Genomic DNA, 19,856 nt, shown 5'->3' with positions numbered 1-19,856 from the left:
TTTTTTTTTCTTTTGTAAATATTGAGAATGTCAAAGTATGGATGCGAAGTGTTTGGAAATGTGACATGAACTGTCACCCAGGGATGAGTATTTATGAGTGTATTTATTATGTGTGTGTGGGAATACAGTTTAGGTTTTTTTGTTGTTGCTGGTGCTGCTGTTATTTTCATTGTTTTAATAACAAATAAAAACAAAATAAATGCCATTCCCTTTCTGTACACCTCTCTCTCTCTCACCCTCTCACCAGCCTTCCAAATGCAGGCACAGAAGCAGCAGTGAAATGAAATAAATTTAGATGCGATGCCAATGAATGCCTTCAAGGCTGTAAAAACTGCAATCAATGGGATATCGATTGATGATGCACAATAAAAATGTGAGGGGGGGGGGGGGGGGGGTGGCGAAATGAGTGCTCGATATTCGTAACGAATACAATTGTTGGTAAATATCGAATGAATATTTGTGTAACTAAATTAACCTATTACATTTGGCTAATGGAACAATAAAGTTACGTGTGCAAACATTTAGGTATAAGCTTTTATGGCAGTCATAGCTTATGGGAGTCATGTATGGGAAGGACGATTTTTAGAAGTTTGTAACAAATCGAAATAAAATTTGGATTATACAATTGAAGAGCTCCATAGAATGGAAAGTGTTTACCATAAAAAAGTAAGCCATCAAGGCCGTATTCGGACGGAGCCTGGGATAGGATACACTATAAATGTCCGATATAGTCGTTAAGGAAGGACTGGGTGTTTAGAAATTCGTACTTGAATGGTACGAAAAGTATTAAAGGGTAAGTAAGGTACTCCTTTGTATTTGAGGAGGAAGCAGTAGATCTAGAACTCTTTAATTTGCAATGAGGGTTACTGATGGAATGTAGATGATATATATAAGTGTACGAAATGTACTACATTTAGTGCCAATTTTGAACGTCATGTGAACGGTTACAGCTAAAACAAAAACTTGAAATATGGAATGTGGATCAAGATTGAGGAGTTGAGTCGAAGTATACGAAAAGTACTAAACGGTTCTAAAATTAGTAGAATTTTAATTTGGAGGAAAGGATGTTGCTAGAATCCCGAAATTTGAAATTAACATTGCTGGCGGAGTGTAGGGTTGGGATATGGAGGAAGTTTTTCAAATTTACACTGAGTGCCCAAAAAGTATTAAATGGTACTAAATTTGGTACAATATCGATTTTGGTGAGCCGATAGAGCTGGAATTCTTAAATTTAGATTTAAGATTACTATTGCATTCTAGGACTGAGGTATGCAGGTACTTTTGGGTATTCTTACTTAATTAATTAATGGTACTAAATTTGGTGCAATTTAAATTTTGGGTGAACCGTTAGAGTTGGAATGTTGATATTTGAAAAGAAGAATTCTATTTGTACCTAAGTGTACTAAATGGTATTAAATTTCGTACAATTTGGATTTGAGTGAACCCATAGAGGTGCTATCCTGAAAATTGGAAATAAGATTGCTAATCGGAGTGTAGGATTGGGATATGTAGGTAGTTTTGAAAATTTGTACTTATGTGTAGTAAATGGTATTAAATTTGATGCAATTTGGAACTGTGATGAACCGATGGAGCTGGAATTCGGAAAGATACACCAAAGAGTTATTGGAAATTCGAACTTTAAATTTGGGAAATGTTCTGAAATGTTACTTAACTTCTAAAATGGTACCATTTGGTGTTATGTGAACGGATAGAGCTCAACACTTGAAATTTGGTATGAAAACATGAAAAATCAAGGTTGGAAAATAAGCTTGATATATAAAGCTGGAAGAATTGGAAATGTGTGCTGTACTAAATGATACAAAAATTCGGAAATGTTTGATTTAGGGCGAATAGATGAAACTGACATTTTGAAATTGTTTATTGGGCTCCCTGTTATTGATTGGTTTGTGATAAAAGGATGATTTTGAAAATCATTGCTACAAGTGCACTAAAAGTACTAAATAGTACAATATGTGGTGCAATTTGGTATTGAGTGAACAGATAGTGATTGCAGATTAAAATTTGATATGAGGGTACTAAATGGTACTAAATTTGGTATTGGGTGAAGGGTTAGGGCTGGAATCCCGAAATTTGATATTCTGGTCTCTGCTGGTATCTGAATTTAGTATCTGAGTGTACGAAAAGTACTAAATAGTACTATATTTGGTACAATTTGGTAATGGGTGAACAGATGGTGCTTGAAGTTTTATATCAGGGTCGCTCATATTTTTCATATTTAGCTTGGGCATATGGAGGTGGTTTCTGAAACGTGTACTACAAGTGCACGAAAAGTAATAATTGATACTAAATTTGACGTTGGTTGAAGGGAAAGAGATACAATTCTGAATTTAAATATTTAGATTACTGATTGTATCTGTGTTTGAGATTTTACCGTGGTTTGGAAATTCTTCCTATATATGTGTGACAAGTACTAAATGGTGCTAAATTTGGTATTGGATGAAGGAAGATCTGAAATCCCGAAATATGAAATTGAGGTCTCTGTTGGTATCTGGATTTGAGATATGGTCTTGGTTGTGGTAACGTGTACTATAAGTGCAGAAAAAGTACCAAATAGTACTATATATGGTACAATTTGGTATTTGATGAACAGATTGTATTTGCAATTTGAAATTTTGTCTTATGATCGCTGTTCATGTGTAGCCTGTGCATATGGAAGTGGCTTCAAAAATGTGTACTATAGTTGTACGAAAAGTACTGAATTGTACTATATTTGCAATTGAGCGAAGGAATGGGGCTGTAATCCTCAAATTTGATATTGACTTCTCTGCTGGTATCTGAAATCGAGATATGGAGGTGATTTTGGAAATGTGTAGTATAATTGTACGAAAAATACTAAATGGTACTAAATTGGGTCATGGGAAATGGTATTAAAATTTGATGAAGAGAAAGAGATAAAATTCTGAAATTTGATATTAAGATTACTGATGGTACCTCTGTTTGAGATTTGGCATTGATTTGTAGATCCCTTCTACAATAGTACGAAAAGTACTAAATGGTCCTAATTTTGCTATTGGGTGAAGGGATAGTGCTGGAATCCTCAAATTTGATATTGTTGTCTCTATTGGTGTCTGGAATTTAGATATGGAGGTGGTTTTGGAAATGTGTGCTATAATTGTATGAAAAGTACTGAAAAATCCTGAAATTTGATATTTAGATTACTGATGGTATCTGATTTTGGAAATATATACTTTATTTGTACGAAAAGTACTAAGTGGTACTAAATTAGATATTGGTGAAGAGATAGAGCTGGAATACCGAAATTCGATATTGAGATCTCTGTTGTTCGAGAATAACAAAATGGCAGTAATTTTCGATCACTGTTGGTGTCTAGGATGGAGAGTTGAAGATTGTTTTGAATATGCGTTCTAAATGTTACTAAATTTGGTTTTGGGTGAAGGAATAGAGCTGAAATCCCTATATTTTAAATAGAGGTCGCTTCTGGTGTCTGTGGCTTTGAAAAATGCGTTCTAAATGTTACTAAATTTGGTTTTGGTGAAGGAATAGAGCAGAAATCTTGAAATTTCATATTGAGGTCACTGAGAATTGTTTCTAGGGTTTACATATGGGTATGTTGGAATAATTTTGAACAGAAAAATTTGATGGTCCCGTGTGCAATGTTTCAACTCGGCTAAGTTCTAAGGAAAACCATAAATAATATGAAAAACCTCGAAAGTCTGAAAATTTAGTGGGATGTATGAAGTTTCGATTAAAAATGTTGTCAAACTGAACAAAAAGGCTTTTTCTTTATTTATTTTTTGTGTTGCACAGTGTAATTTGTACAATCTTCATCATACGATGATTGGTATAAAGATAAGTAAATATAGAAATATATATAAATATAACAAAATCCATTATAAAAGTCAAGACTCAAATAGCATGACGACATTTGTCAGTTATGACATTCTGTTAATCCGCCTCTTATAACTGTTGAGGTGGCTGACGATTTTCTCTTCATCAGTTTAATTTCCATCAATTGTGAGACACATACTTTCATCGAGAAAGCCAAGAGAGATGTGACAAGAAATTTAGATACCAATAATTGCTAAATCGAAGACAAACGAAAAATAAAACAAAGCAAAAAATGAAAATCCTCAAGGCATTAACTTTGTCTTCTTCTGTCATAACACGGTGTGACAACAATTAATGATGGTATTTGGCACACAGATGCTAACCTTTGGTACACGCACACACATGCCGACACACAGACAGACAGACGAGTTACACATTACGCACGTTCCTATCTAGTCAATAAAATAAATTTATTTCCAAGTCCCAGCCGCCAATCCCCCCGCCACTCCCTCCACTTCCCAGTTAAAGCGATGTTCTCTGGGGAATTATAAAAAATTAGAAATTATGTGAAACGATTTACGGTCTATGAGGACAAATGTCGAAATTGTGAAGGTCAGTAAAGGGAAATGTGCGTATGTGTGTGCGTGTGCGCATATGTGTCTGTGTTTGTTCGTTATATCGTATTTATGATTTATGCTTATGAATTGTCGTGGAGGAAAAAATGCGAGACAATGAATGTTCATTAAAGTTATGAGCCAAATGAGATATGGCGAGAACATAATTCAATCAAAATTGTTGTTGGAAAATGGAGTAGGTTCTTTTACGGAAAATAAGGAAAAATTTCGTTAAGGTCATTGGATTAACGATGTTTTTCATCATGAGAATAACATGTAAGCCTTGTTGTAGATTCAAATATGTCGCCTTATAGGTAGTACATAAAAACGTTGATATGTATATAAAGGGGTATAATGTAACATCTTCAAAATACCGTATATAGGTAAGTACCGTTATATCGGAGCTATACGAAGACCTGGACCGTCGTAGACAATTTTCTGTCACTGGAGCATCGATTACGAACTTCAAGTACCAAATTTGAAACAATTCCGGTGAATAATGTCGCTAAAATCATCAAAATACCGAATATTGGGAGGTACCGTTGTATGGGGGCTATATGAAAACGTGAACCTACATGAACCTACGAACTTAACCTGCCTACTGGCAAAATAAAGATGTGTGCAAAATGTTAGCCTTCTATCTCAATTCGATCGAAAGTTAGCGTGATTATAACAGACGGACAGACAGGCAGATGAACATCGCTAAATCGACTTAGAATTTTACGCTGATCAAGAATATTACTTTGTTGGGTCTGACATGAGTATTTCGAGGAGTTACAAACGAAACAGCAAAGTTAATATACCCTCCATAAAATGTTGGAGGGTATAAAAAATAAACTAAGCAAATGGATAATTTAAATTATAGCCAAAACGGTTGGTTTTAAAAATACTTCAAATTTAGGGTTACTATTAGATTTGCGATATGCCGGAACATATAAAAACAGGATATCTGTTTGAAATAGACTTTTTCTCGTAATTATCCCATGGTGTTAAATTCCAGCCCATTCTCTTGGGACAATGTGACTAAAACTCCCCAACAAATTTAAGTGAGCCACCAAAGGTGTTTTCAAAATCACTTCCATACTCAATCCTAGATACCAACAGGGGCCTTAATATCAAATTTAAGGATTCCAGCCCTATCCTTTTATCAAATACTAATTTTGGTACCATTTAGGGATTTTCGTACATATATAGGACGTATTTATAAAACACCACCAAATCTCTAAGACAGATACCATCAATAATCTAAGTATCAAATTTCAGAACTCTTTTCCATCAACAAATACCAAGTTTAGTACTATTTAGTGCATTTCGTACAATTATGTAGTGCTTTTTGTACACTTGTAGAACACATTTCCAATGTTAACTCCTTATCTCTACTGTAGATACCAGAAGAGACCTCGAGATCAAATTTGAGGATTCCAGCCCTATCCCTTCGCCCATTACCAAATTTGGCACCATTTAGTGATTTTCGTACAAATATACGACGGATTTCTAAACCACCGCCAAATCTCAAACACATATGGGGGCTACGATCAATAATTTAAATATAAAATTTGAGAATTTTAACTCCAAAACCAAATTTAGTACCATTAAGAACATTTCGTACGATTATGGTACCCATTTCCGAAATCAACTCCATATGTCTCGGCTACAGTGGCCCTAGTACCAAATTTCAGATTTCAAACTCTATCTGTTCACCCAATTCCAACTTATTATATATGGTATAGTACTATTTAGAATTTATAGTACATATATTACATATTTTCAAAACCACCTCTATATCTCAATTCCTGATACCTCAGTTGTCAGTTCAAAATAAATTTCAGAATATAAGCCTTATTCTTTCATCCGATACCAAATTTAGTACTTTTCGTACAATTATAGTACACATTTCCAAAACTACCTCCATATCTCAATTCCAGATACCAACAGAGACCTCAATATCAAATTACGGTATCACACCTCTATCCGTTAACCCAATACCCAATTTAGTAGCACTAAGTATGTTTCTTACAATTGTAGTACACCTTTCCAAAACTACCTCCATATCTTAAACACAGATACCAACAGAAACCTCAATACCAAATCTAAGGATTCTAGCCATATCTCTTCACCTAATATCAAATTTTTTACCGTTTAGTGCTTTTCTTATAAATACAGGACGCATTTTTAAAATCACCCAATCAATCAATGTCAAATTTCAGGATATAAGCTCTATTCCTTCGCCCAATACCAAATTTAGAACTTTTTTAAACTTTTCGTACAATTATAGGACGGATTTCCAAAACCACTTCCATTTCCCAATTTCCGATACCAACAGTCCCTTTAAATATCAAGTTGGAGCATTCCAGCCATATCCCTTCAGCCAATACTAAATATAATACCATTTAGTACTTTGTACATTTATAAAGCACCTCCACCTTCAGGGTTCCATCCTTATCGGTTAGCCCAAATACCATTTGCATCAAATTTAGTACAATTTATTACACATAAGTACGAATTTCCAAAACTGCCTGTTCTCTGTTCCTCCATATTCAAATTGTACCAAATTTAGTACCGTTTTGTGCTTTTCGTATACATGAGTACACACTTTCAAACCTGACTCCTTACACGGACCCCAATCCTCAATCTTGATTCCCAATCCAAATTTCAAGCTTTTAGCTCTAACCGTTCACATGAAACGAAATGGTACCAGTATATCACATTTCAGTATTTTCCTTACACTTATAGTGCTAATTTCGAAAAATCCTTACTCTATCAGTGACCCTCATTCCAAATTTAAGAGCTATAGCTCTACTGGTACGTCAAATGCAAATGGTATCATATGTAGTACCTTTTAATAGCTTTCGTAACGTTATAGTACGAATTGCTAAAAGACTTAGTCTTATCTGAAACTTCCGGATCAAAAATGACCCTCACCCAGGATTCTATCTTCAGCAGTTTCGTTTGGGCGTTGATGAATCATCAAGTCCGTCAATCACTTTACTCTTTTATTAATATAGATAAACGAGCATAAGCTGAGTGTATGCGTCTGTCGGCAAAACCGACTGACAAGTTTTACTTTCTGAAAACGTTGACTGGCTCCGATATTGCCCATATTTGAGCTCGAACTAAGTTTGGATCAAATCAGACTATAGGAGGGGTCGTCATTGTTAACTAGACGCCAAATGTTTTCAAATAAGTTTCTCAATAAGCGATATAGGGTCTTTAACTGCAATCTTGATGGGGGACATTTAAATGTTTCATCGTCTTACAAACTTCTCGAATTGGGCATCCGAAATTGGCATCTACCCTCAAACTGTGACTTGCAACTTGAATAGACAACAACAGCCCGAAGCCTTTTGTCATTGCACCGATGTGACAAATATATTTTGTACTTCTCTCTTATTTCAATTCTGTGTATTTTTATTTTAGATTCGAAACTACACAACAACAAAAACTAAGCCACAGCCGGTAAAACAACAACAATTTACCGCAAATTTAATAACATAGATATTTTGCGAATGCGTAAATCTTTGGAATAGTTTCTTACAGTGGTATACCTATTCAGACATGCATACATATGTACATGTGTTCTATATGGTTTAAGAACACACACACACACACACAAATGCACACATGCCAACTCATCTCAAAAAGTCTTAAAAGTTTTCTCGCAAGTTAAAACTTTGAAGAAGATATATCCCAACGAAGGAAAGAATCAGATAAAACAAGACAGGGCATAAAGTGTAACTTCTCCTGAGTCCTCAAGAAGGTGTGGGGGAGGAAGAAATCTTTTTTCAAGTGAAGTCAATCAATTCAAAGTTGTTAAAACTGGATGGAAAAAGTTTTTGTGTTCTTTTTTTCTACTACCTCTCCCACCCTTTCTTTCTCTCTCTCTTTAGGTGAAAAAGGAGTTACTGCTGCTGTTGTTTGACAAAATGTCATACAACAAACCGGAAACCGATTTAATTACTTACATATGTTTGTATGTAGACAAACACACACACTTACATTTAAGAATTTCTTGGTTGTGTTTATACAATGTTATTTGTTTATGGGCGTAAAAGACAAGCTTGCTTGAGGAAGCGGCAACACCGAATGTGGTTATCTTGGGAAATTGTTTTGTACAACAGCTGTAATGGAATTACAAGAAATGATTGAGAGTGCTTCTGCGGTTCGGTGAGGCACTATGGAACACTATATGACAAATGTAGTGTGGTAAATGTTTTTGGAAAATATGTTTTGGACCAATTTTATTCATTGCAAAAAAACATAGATATAAAGAAGTGAGTTGTAAGAAAATTTGGCCAGACCATGGAAGCTAACAACTCTTTAAAATTCAGAATGGAAAAATACGACCAATTTTTTTTTTAAAAATTGGTGAAAATCTTTGATGCAGCTATTTATTGAAACTTAACTCAAAACTTGGATTTCTCATGCAATTTTTTGGAAGTACCCTAATAAACTAAATCACAATTACTTCCAGAATCAAATCTTCCGAAATTCAAAACTGAGCAATACCATCATATTGGGTCTTTACTAATATGTGGACCTGATTTTGATTCGATTTTACCCTTGGTGGCTCTTTTGAAAATCTACAAATAGGCGAAGGTTTTACTTATGTGGTCATATTTTCTCATCCTGAAAATTGCAGGACTAAAAAAAAAAATGAGACCATTTATATTACCACAAATAACTAATGCTATTTAAAGATCTACAGTCATAGATAAAGATCTACAGCTGTAGTTTTAACACAAGGATGATATTTTGAAAAATAGAACAGTGTTGGTTAAAAATAACTTCTACGACAAAAAAAAACTTTATTTACCCAAGTGACGAGATCGTAAGCAATAATGGGATTAAGCCTGACCATTTTGCAACACTGAAATTTTGAAAAATAGTTAATCATAGCAATCAAAACTTTCACTATTGATGCTGTTTGCGCCAATGCGGGGAAAGATGCAAAGCTCAACCAAACAAAATAGAATAAAAACACAATAGGGGGGTTTTAGTTTTAAGAATAATGGCAAAGGCCGTATTTATTAATAATAATAATAAATAATAATAATAATTGGTAAGACAGATTACCTGATTTGCACAATAGCGGGGGAGCGCGACTTCGTATCGAGCGATAGAAGAGACGAGTGTAATCAACGATCAAAACATGAAGGAAGGTGGAGGCTTTGGCGCCATTCGCCACTCGTTGAAATCTGTTTACATTTATGTTGACAGATCTAAACGAGGTTAATCATTTACAAATTAATTATGCGTTAACCCATTGTTAACGTTACAAACAAATAATTACCAATCTAAATTAAACATGCCGCCCACCTTGCAACATATTGAGATGTTGTAACTAAAATACAATAATAAATACATTTTTTCAACTTTTTTTTTTTTATTCAATTTCAATTTAATTCAATTTTTTTTTTTTTATTTCTCAATTCATTTAATTTTTTTTTTCAAAAACATTGTGTAACACTATATGTTACATATGCCCGACAATACCCACCCAAATATGGTGTAGTGGGCTATCGGCAACCCTGGCGTCGCTTGCACCCGATGAGTTACGACCCTGGCATAAACTTCCGGCCCGAGTACCAAGGCCACCCGACCAGGCCTATTAAAATCGGGATCTGCCAAAGGAAGACCTAAAAATGAGTCACGAATGCGCTCGGGGATTACCGCTGTAGGCGTAAGCGCATGGTCCAAATTGGTTACCACAGCCACAATTGAAATGGACTGACTCCGGTCATAGATCGAACTAACGGTCAGCCGACATATTTGGCTACCTTCGATTCTAGAAGTAGGGAGTCGAAGATTATGCACCAAAGAGGAACATATCTGACTCTGCCTACTACACGGGTCCAAAACCGCCCTCACAATAGTGGGTCGATCGGACGACATAATTTTGACTATCAAAGTCGGGGATAGGCAGATACCTGTTTGGAGGGACAACAAGCCGACCAATCCTATCTGCGAGGGGGGAGCGTTATCAGACGGACGACTATACGGACTGTTACGTGACCGATACCTATACTCGGTCCGCGGACGACGCTGACGATTATTAGTGGGTTTAACCACGGTCTTCGTGTCTTCATGAAGGAGGGTGTGGTGTTCTTCATTGCATACGGCACATTTTCTTTTGCTTCGGCAGTCCCTAGCTTGGTGGGATTTAGATAAACACCGTATGCAGTCATTGTATTTTAGGACAATGCGACGTCGCATGTCAACATTCATAACCCGGAAGTCACTACATCTATCCAGCGGGTGCATGCGATCACAAAGTCGACATTTATGTGAGGCCGCAGATGAAACCTTATGGGTTTCGGACCTTAAATTCTTTTCCGACTCCTCCAAATGAGGTGTGGCAACCGGAGCCGCAGATGGACCCGAAGATCCGGACTCGGTTTGTAATGTATCATTTTTGGGGGGTGAATCAAGAACCGGAGCCGCAGATGAATCCGTTGCTATGGATTCGGACTCGGTTTGCATCGGTTCAGCGAGGGCCGCAGATGAATCCGCTTTATCGGATTCGGACCCACGTTCTGAGATTTTTACAGCCGCGATCGGCTCAACAAGGGCTGCTTCCACTGCAGCTGACGACATTCCAGCTTGGGGATCGGTGGGCCGAGGTTCATTATAATCAAAACCGTCATCAACATTCAAAAGTTCTTCTTCCGAATAGATTTTCACCGACATACTATATAATGAGAAGAGAACAATATTATTCGTTTGCGGGAGTGTGGTCGGTCAAAACGACCAACTTTGTAATGGGCCGTCTTACAACGCCGTTTTCCGTTCGAACGTCCGCGACTCTAACATGACCGTCGGTGCCCGGAAAAACATTTTCTATACGCCCTAATTTCCACGACGTTGGGGGAAGCTGATCATGACGAACAACGACTAGATCGCCAATCGCCATTTCTCTTTGGGGAAATTTCCACTTATATCTCATATGCAACTGCTTGAGATATTCATCTTTCCACCTTAAACTAAACTGGTGGGCAAGGGCCTGAACTTTCCTAAACCGATTAATTAGACTTAATGGTTGCTCTGTGATGAGAGGTTCAGGCGGGGCTAACAAGGGGGCACCAATCAAGAAGTGACCTGGCGTCAATGCAACGATTTCTCCTGGATTATCCGACATTGGACACAACGGCCGAGAATTAAGACAAGCTTCGATCCTAGCCAATACCGTTGCTAATTCTTCAAACGTGAATTTTAAATTTCGAGATTGCTTCCGAAAATGTAACTTGAAGCTCTTGACTCCAGCTTCCCATAACCCTCCCATGTGAGGGGCACCAGCAGGTATAAAATGCCATGATAGTCCCTGGTCTGATAAAGACGAGGAGGCGGAGTCAGCGCTTTTTTGGAGGAAATCTTTAAAATTTCTTTGAAGTTCACGCGATGCTCCAACAAAATTTGTTCCATTATCCGAAAAAATGGAATGGGGACAACCACGTCGAGCAATAAATCTATGTAACGCAGCCAAAAAATTAGCAGTCGACAAATCGGACACTGCTTCCAAATGAATTGCCTTTGTAGAGAAACATACAAAGACACATACATAGCCCTTTGTTATTTTACAAGACCGACCTAGATACGATTTTACATCAAACGGACCTGCGAAATCCACACCAGTGTTTGTAAAAGGTCGATTAAGAGTTGTTCTCTCAGGGGGAAGGGCAGCCATAAATTGACTGCAAGCACGTTTCTTCAACAGAAGGCACACTTTACAGCGACGAACAACCAGCCGAACCAAACTTTTCATACGCGGAATCCAATATTCCAACCTCAAAGTTCGCATCATTAACTGGATATCACCATGAACAGATTTTTGGTGGGTATATTCTACCAACCGTAGAGCAAAGGCACTCCTATAGGGGACAATTATAGGACTACGTTCCGAAGGTGCAAGTGTGGGCGAATTTACCAGTCTACCATTCATTCGCATGACACCATTGTCATCTAGGAAAGGATTGAGAGGAGCCAACAAACTCTTACTATCTAACGCCTTCTTGTCTAACAGATTCTTATAATCGCTGACGAAATATATTTTTTGGGCCGTAATTGCACAATAATTACGTGCGTCAATAATCTCTGCCGAGGAAATGCGTCTAGTGGGATAGTAGTAATGGTTTCTATACCGGGGATGTGTTTGACGAATAAATCGAAACGCGTATACAATGAAGTGAAGAGCTCTACGCAAACAAGAAAAGTCTTCCAAAATCTCTTTAAATGTCGACGGAAAGAAAGCAAAGTGACATTTAACGGGGCGCATTTCCATTTCAGTACTAATCGGAGCCAGATCACGAATGGACCATTCCGATTTAGTTTTACCTAGCCACCTAGGACCGTTCCACCATAGGGGGGAGGCTGACAATTCTATCGGAGACAATCCTCGACTTCCTAAATCAGCAGGATTATCTTCAGATTTAACATGGTACCAATTATAATTGCCAACATTTTCTTGGATTCGACACACCCTATTGGCTACAAAGGTCGTCCAAGTAGAGGGGGTTCTCTTCAACCAGGCAAGAACTATAGTCGAATCTGTCCAACAATAAATTTGATTAAATTCCAGATCTATTTCCCGCACAATAGTTTTCAATAGGTCTGATGCTAAAACTGCTCCACAAAGTTCCAAGCGAGGAAGCGAAATTGATTTCAAAGGGGCAACTTTCGTTTTGCACGACAGCAAATTAACGAAGATTTTTCCATCGGGGGACTCGACACGTATATATACTACCCCCGCGTATGCCTTTTCCGAGGCATCGGAAAAGACATGAAGCTCAACAGAAAATCCTGGAACATATTGAACCCATCTAGGTATCCTAATCGAGTTAACATGCGGATATGTTTCGACAAAACTTCTCCATTCAGCCTCAGTAGCTGCCAGAAGTTGATCATCCCAACCAATGTTGTCCAGCCAAATCTTCTGCATTATCATTTTCGCCCTAACAATCACAGGGGCCAACCAACCGACAGGGTCAAACAATTTCGCGATTGCCGAAAGAACTTCCCTTTTAGTGAAGTGTTTATTGACAATAGGACTCACTTCGAAGAAGAAACAATCTAAACGCGCATTCCACCTAATACCCAGGGGTTTAGAAGTACTAGCTTCTACAAACGATAAAAGCTGAGCATCTACCAAATGCTCAGGGGGGAAGCGATCCAAAATAGCTCTACTATTCGCTGTCCATTTTCGCAGCTCGAACTTTGCCGACGATAGTGCCCTAATCAACTGGTCCCTAGCTGCCAATGCAGTCTCGATGTCATGAGCTCCTGCCAAAACGTCATCAACGTACATACATTTTCGCAATATATGCGCCGCGAGGGGAAACTCTGACTCAGTATCATCGGCCAGTTGAAGAAGCGTTCTAATCGCTAAATATGGTGCACAATTTACACCGAACGTCACTGTCTGTAGTTCGTAATCTAGGACCTGTTTTGTTGTTGAATTCCGATACAAAATTCTCTGAAGGGGCGAATGCTTTGAATCTACACGAACTTGCCTATACATTTGAGTAATGTCCGAGTTAAACACGAATTTGAAGATACGCCAACGGAGGATCAAAAGAACTAAATCTTGTTGTAAAGTTGGGCCTACGTGCAATATGTCGTTAAGACTCTGCCCATTCGACGTTTTATTCGAGGCATTGAACACTACTCTAAGTTTCGTGGTCTGTTTTGCTAGGTTTATGACGGGGTGATGTGGTAGATAACACGAAAGGACATCCATAGAAGTATTTGCGGGTACCGGCCTCATGTGGTCAAGTTCCAAATATTCCGATAATACCTGGTCGTAAACTAGTTTTAATTCAGGCTTTTTCAATAGAGAACTCTCATTCCGATAATATTGTTTGAGGACGTTCGCTCGAGACTCTCCCAAATACCCGATAGCGCTAATCTCAGATTTAAGTGGCAGCGTAACTATATACCTACCCTCTGAGTCCCTACGAGTAGTCCGGGCGTAATTATCCTCACAAAAACGGTCCGATGGAGATAATATTTTGCGTTTAGGAGGTTCTTCGATTTCCCAGAATCGCAAAAGGGTCTGTTGGATTTTGTCTTCCTCTGCTACATCGACAGTAGTGGCAAATGTTCGAACTTGTGTGGCTGGGACAGGACCCGTAACAAGCCAACCAAATACAGTATTTTGAGCAAGCAATGCTCCAGACAAAATGGGACGACAACCATCTAACAATATTTTTGGATAAAGATCAGCACCTAACAGCAAATCGACGGGACGAGATTCAAAAAGGTTAACATCTGCCAAGCGAAGATCGGGAATTTGTGACCTTAAGTCGGAATTAACCACAAACGAGGGAAGATTTCCAGAAATGGCACGCAAAACTAAAACGTTGGTTTCCAATTTCAGAGAAGGGTCGAAAGGACTGCTAATTTGTAAACGACAAGCTTTATTAGCCGTGGCCGAGAGTGAACAACTAACTCCTGAAATTACAGCATTCGTAGAACGCGCAGGGAGCTTCAAACGAGTTTGGAGTCTCTCTGAAATGAAAGAGGACTCGGAAGCAGGATCTATTAACGCCCTGGCAGTAAATGAAACACCTAGATGAACAATATTCACCATTGCGGTACCTAAGAGTACAGCCTTGTTCTGCGCGGCGTGAAATACTTGTCGGGGCAAGCAACCGGCGGATGTGCCTGGCGCGCAATTTTCTGAATTAGGGGGGACAGTCGAAGGCGTAGCACTCGAATTTCTGGGGGCATTGCTAGTAACAGTGGAAGTTCGATTTGAATTACTAGAGGTAATATCATCCCGATGCAACAACGTATGGTGGGACTTGTTACACTTCGAACACCGACGTTTGCTATCACAATTCTTAACTTCGTGATCGTTCCTAAGACAGTTGATACAAAGATGATGACGTTTCATTACTTTGTATCGATCAGCGGGTGTGAAACTCTTAAAGCGGGGACAGTCATACAATTTATGACGTTGATTTTGACAAATTAAACAATTTGAACCTTTCGAAGCGCGGGGAGAACGCGGTGGCTCTGGAATTCTGATATTTGAATGATGCGCTTGAACTTTACTATTATTTGACCGCTTAGACTGATCTGTAGCACGCATATCATGGAGGCACATGAGCGTACGTATGCGCTCAGTGAGAAAGGCATCCAAGTCCTTCCAGGACGAAAGAGAAGATTTATCCTTAACACTCTGCTCCCAAAGAGTCTGAGTAATTTTTGGCAATCTCTGGAGACACAAAAATACTAATATCGGATCCCAATTTTCCGTATTGACATCATACACGGACATCGAAGACAGGCATCCATTGATACCACGTTGGATCGACTTTAATCCCGAACTAGTCTCACTATAGAGGACCGGAATATCAAACAAAACTTTCAATTGGTTATGAACCAGTAGCCGAGGGTTATCATAAGTTTCAACTAGAGCCTTCCACGCGAGCTCGAAACTACGATTAATTAAGGGGAACTTCGATACAATCTCGCGAGCTTCACCAGAAGTCTTTCTAACCAGATGACAAAGTTTTTCAACGTCGGTAAGACGACCATTAACAATATATATAGCCGTAAACAAATCCCTAAATGTTGGCCATGAGTGGAAATCACCTTCAAATATGTCCGTATCGCACGGCGGTAGGGCAAGGTTATGGACACAATCCAAATGAGAAACTTCCTCTGTAGTTCTAAAACTGGCACTATTATTTCTCACAATAGAGGAAAGCGGAGTTTGTATCTGCGAATGATCGCGGGAAGCATGAGTCGAAGTACTCAAATTGTTGCCCGTAGCTTGCGAGTTTTGTATGGGCGACTTAGCTGAAGTCTCGCCCGGCGTTTCTATCAACGAGGCAACCGAACCACAAAGACTACCATTAATAGAGGAAGTACGATATTTTTTGAATTGCCCTAGCTTTCTATTAATTGCGGACTGGCAGTCGACATAGATTTGAAATGACGAATTGTATTTCTGATCAACCGCATCGATAACTTCTTTCGTCGTCTCTACTGACGACATCATATAATCACAGCACTTTTCAAATTTGTCCTGTGCTTGCGTCCAAAGTTTTTCTAATGCACTAAGATGAGACTGTAGCGCATGAATATCGAGCTGGTCATCACGCATCGTATTGAAACGAGCATTAAACTGGATGACCGCATCCGAAGTTCTAGTGAACATATCAATTGGGGTGAATGACATTGTGAATAAATTTCCCGAAATCTGTACTACAAAAAGCAAGAAGGGAACGACTAAAGCACGATTTGCTCAGATAATTTATACAAAATCCACGAATTACTGATTCTTCTTCGCACAATATACGAAGAAAACACAAAAGTTTATACAAAAACTCCAAAAGTTTCAAAAAATCAACCGAGTTTTTCCAAAGTTCAAGAAAAATACCGAAAAGCTTCCGAAAATCTAACAAAACCGCACTATAGGGCCAAAGAAATCGAAAATTTTCGAGAAATAAATGCCTTGAACCTCTCACACAATAGTGAAATATCAAAAAACCGGTCTAAAATCACCAAAATTGTAATCTCCGCTGAGATATTTAGCAACCAAATGCAAATATACAATGAAAAATATGTGAAAATGTTCAAATAAATAATAAAAATATCAAATATATATTCAAAGAAATATCAATATATAATAAAAAATTGTTAAATTGTGTAATTTTCCAAAAAAAAAACGTATTTTCGCGCACAAACAATTCAAAATATTCAAATTTTTATTATTTTCTACCGAAAATATTGAGATTTTATTATTTTTATTTCCACAGTTAACCTACTATTTAGGCAATCCAACTACCAAATGTAGCGTATTCTCAAAAAATAAATTTTAAAAAATAAAAATTTTATTTAAAATCTCCAAAAGTAATTAAAATTTTGAAATTCCAAACGAAAAAAATCAATTTTAACACTTTTTATTTAAAAAAGTCGTATTGACCGATCGTAGGGTGTACGCGTTATTAATTTTTCAAAAACGTCGTTTTCTGACACCCAATTATCATTCAATAATAATCAAAAATAAAATTTGAAAATTTTTAATATTTTATGTTGGTTCCGTTTATCGAGGTTCACCTGTAAAATATGCTAAGTTGCGTTTATCGAGGGTCACCTGTAACACAACAGACAATACCAAACGTATGTATGTATGCGTGTGTGTGTAAAGCGGCTGACCGACTAAGCCAAATGATGACCGCTAACGCGCAACAATAACAAACAAACCAACGTAATTGAAGTAAGTGTATTTTTGGGGGTGATTTGTGAAAAATATTTTAAATATTAAAAATGCAATTTTGCAAAAAATTTAACAATTTTAAAATTTCAATTATACCAATCGATGGGGAATTTTATGCACATTAAAATGACACCGCACAACAATATTTTATTTTCAACAGAAATTCCAAAAAATACACTTTTTCTTCAATTATTTTGATTTTTCTTTATTTTCAATTTGCCGTCGGCAAAACAATATTTGCAAACTAGACGGAGGGGACGGGGTAAGCGACGCGTTGTAAGACGGCCACAAGGAATATCAACGACGCGATTGTTGTTGTTTTTACACAATTTGTTTTTTTCTTTTCTCTTCAAGAAAATTATTTATTTAAATTCACCGGCACTTTTTTCACTGTACGTACCTGATTGTTTTTGATAGAAACACGATGATGATGTTAAGGAGATGATGTGGTGGACTGTATAGATGGTGATGATGATGTTTAGCTTTGCAATTAAAGAAAAAAAGAAGAAAACGATTACTTCTTCTACCAACAGCTCGTTCGTAATCCGGTACGAATGGACCAATGTTTGCGCCAATGCGGGGAAAGATGCAAAGCTCAACCAAACAAAATAGAATAAAAACACAATAGGGGGGTTTTAGTTTTAAGAATAATGGCAAAGGCCGTATTTATTAATAATAATAATAAATAATAATAATAATTGGTAAGACAGATTACCTGATTTGCACAATAGCGGGGGAGCGCGACTTCGTATCGAGCGATAGAAGAGACGAGTGTAATCAACGATCAAAACATGAAGGAAGGTGGAGGCTTTGGCGCCATTCGCCACTCGTTGAAATCTGTTTACATTTATGTTGACAGATCTAAACGAGGTTAATCATTTACAAATTAATTATGCGTTAACCCATTGTTAACGTTACAAACAAATAATTACCAATCTAAATTAAACAGATGCAGAGGGTATATAATATTTAATACTGCCAAATAGTGTCTCAAAGAAATAAAGGTCCATAGGTCTCCACAAAATCTATTTCTAGAGATTTGGAAACGATCCGGCCTTATCCTCCCGTCACTCTGTTCATATGAATGGAAGCACACCATGACTCTCGAAAAGAGCATCCAATTTCGTCCATTTTTGAAACATCGTAAAATTTTTATAACCTCAGCCATATGACTAGAGAGGGTATATCATTTGATACGGCCAAAATGCGCCTCATTGAAATAACGTTTTTAGACCCTAGGTTTCTTTGAACCAAATCCGTTTCAGGACATTTTGAGTCAATCTAGCGATGTTCGCCCATTCCTTTGGCTATCTGACTAGCTGGTGCGCACGACAACTCACAGAGGGATTATACGATTTGGTCCAAATTTGGTAAATCGTAATATTATTATCAAGCATCAACTTTTAGAATAAGTTTACATTTGTTCGAATTGGTCAACTTTGACACGAACTATGGCCTTCAAACGGCCAATGAAACCGTCACACGCTGCCCGAATGTTGATCTGCGGTATTTTGGTCCATTCCCGGCGAAGCGCTAGCTTGAGGTGATTGACACTTTGTTATTTTTTTTAGTGCCAACCTTGCTTTCCAAATACTCCAGACACAATAGTCCAACGGATTGGTATCGGAGAACCTCATTTTTTAACCATTCTGGGGTGGCGCGTGCTGAGTGTTATGGTGCTGAGTCCTGTTGGAATGTCCAGGGTCTGCGGCCAAAATGTTTGCGTGCCCAATGCTTTAATATACGCTACAGAATATTTTCGCGATAATATTCGGCATTTATTCCGATGCCACTGTCGATTAATACGAGCGGAGAGCGACCATCGGCTGTTATGGCGGCCCACACCATCAACATGGCCGGCGCTTGAATTCTGGTGGGCAACCGAAGATGCACATTTTCAGCTGACCTCTTCGGCAAGTAAACACGATCATTTTGATTTCAATCTATTTTATTTCTATTGCGGTGTAAGTTCTTGCACTTTTTGAATTTCCATGGCAATTGTTCCAAATGTTGACCCTTTGTGGGGGAGGTACGTGATGGAGTGGACCAATATTGTCCATTTTCGCTCCTGACTTAGCACTCATGCAAATACAGGATGAGATGAAAAAACTGCAACCAACTTCAGACTGTTGTCACTTCTAAGCAAAATTAAAATTATTTCAGTGACAGCTCATAACATTGTTTACAAGCGTACAAAGCAGTTTTGGTGA

General features: G+C 37.9%; 1 protein-coding gene and 1 pseudogene across 1 annotated transcript; both read right to left on the bottom strand.

The window, feature by feature from the left end:
• Positions 1-19,856, bottom strand: part of LOC101892934 (uncharacterized) — a 162,394-nt pseudogene that overhangs the window by 40,782 nt on the left and 101,756 nt on the right.
• LOC131806515 (uncharacterized) lies at positions 9,379-18,587 on the bottom strand. The gene is made up of 2 exons (XM_059130651.1): positions 18,047-18,587; positions 9,379-11,112 (listed from the first exon to the last, which is right to left on the bottom strand). The coding sequence occupies exon 2, from the start codon at positions 11,109-11,111 to the stop codon at positions 9,891-9,893; it is 1,221 nt and encodes a 406-aa protein (XP_058986634.1). The 5' UTR covers position 11,112; positions 18,047-18,587; the 3' UTR covers positions 9,379-9,890.

The sequence above is a fragment of the Musca domestica genome, unplaced genomic scaffold (assembly GCF_030504385.1).
Source record: "Musca domestica strain aabys unplaced genomic scaffold, Musca_domestica.polishedcontigs.V.1.1 78, whole genome shotgun sequence".
Classification (NCBI taxonomy): domain Eukaryota; kingdom Metazoa; phylum Arthropoda; class Insecta; order Diptera; family Muscidae; genus Musca; species Musca domestica.
This window is presented reverse-complemented; position numbering and strand designations above follow the sequence as displayed.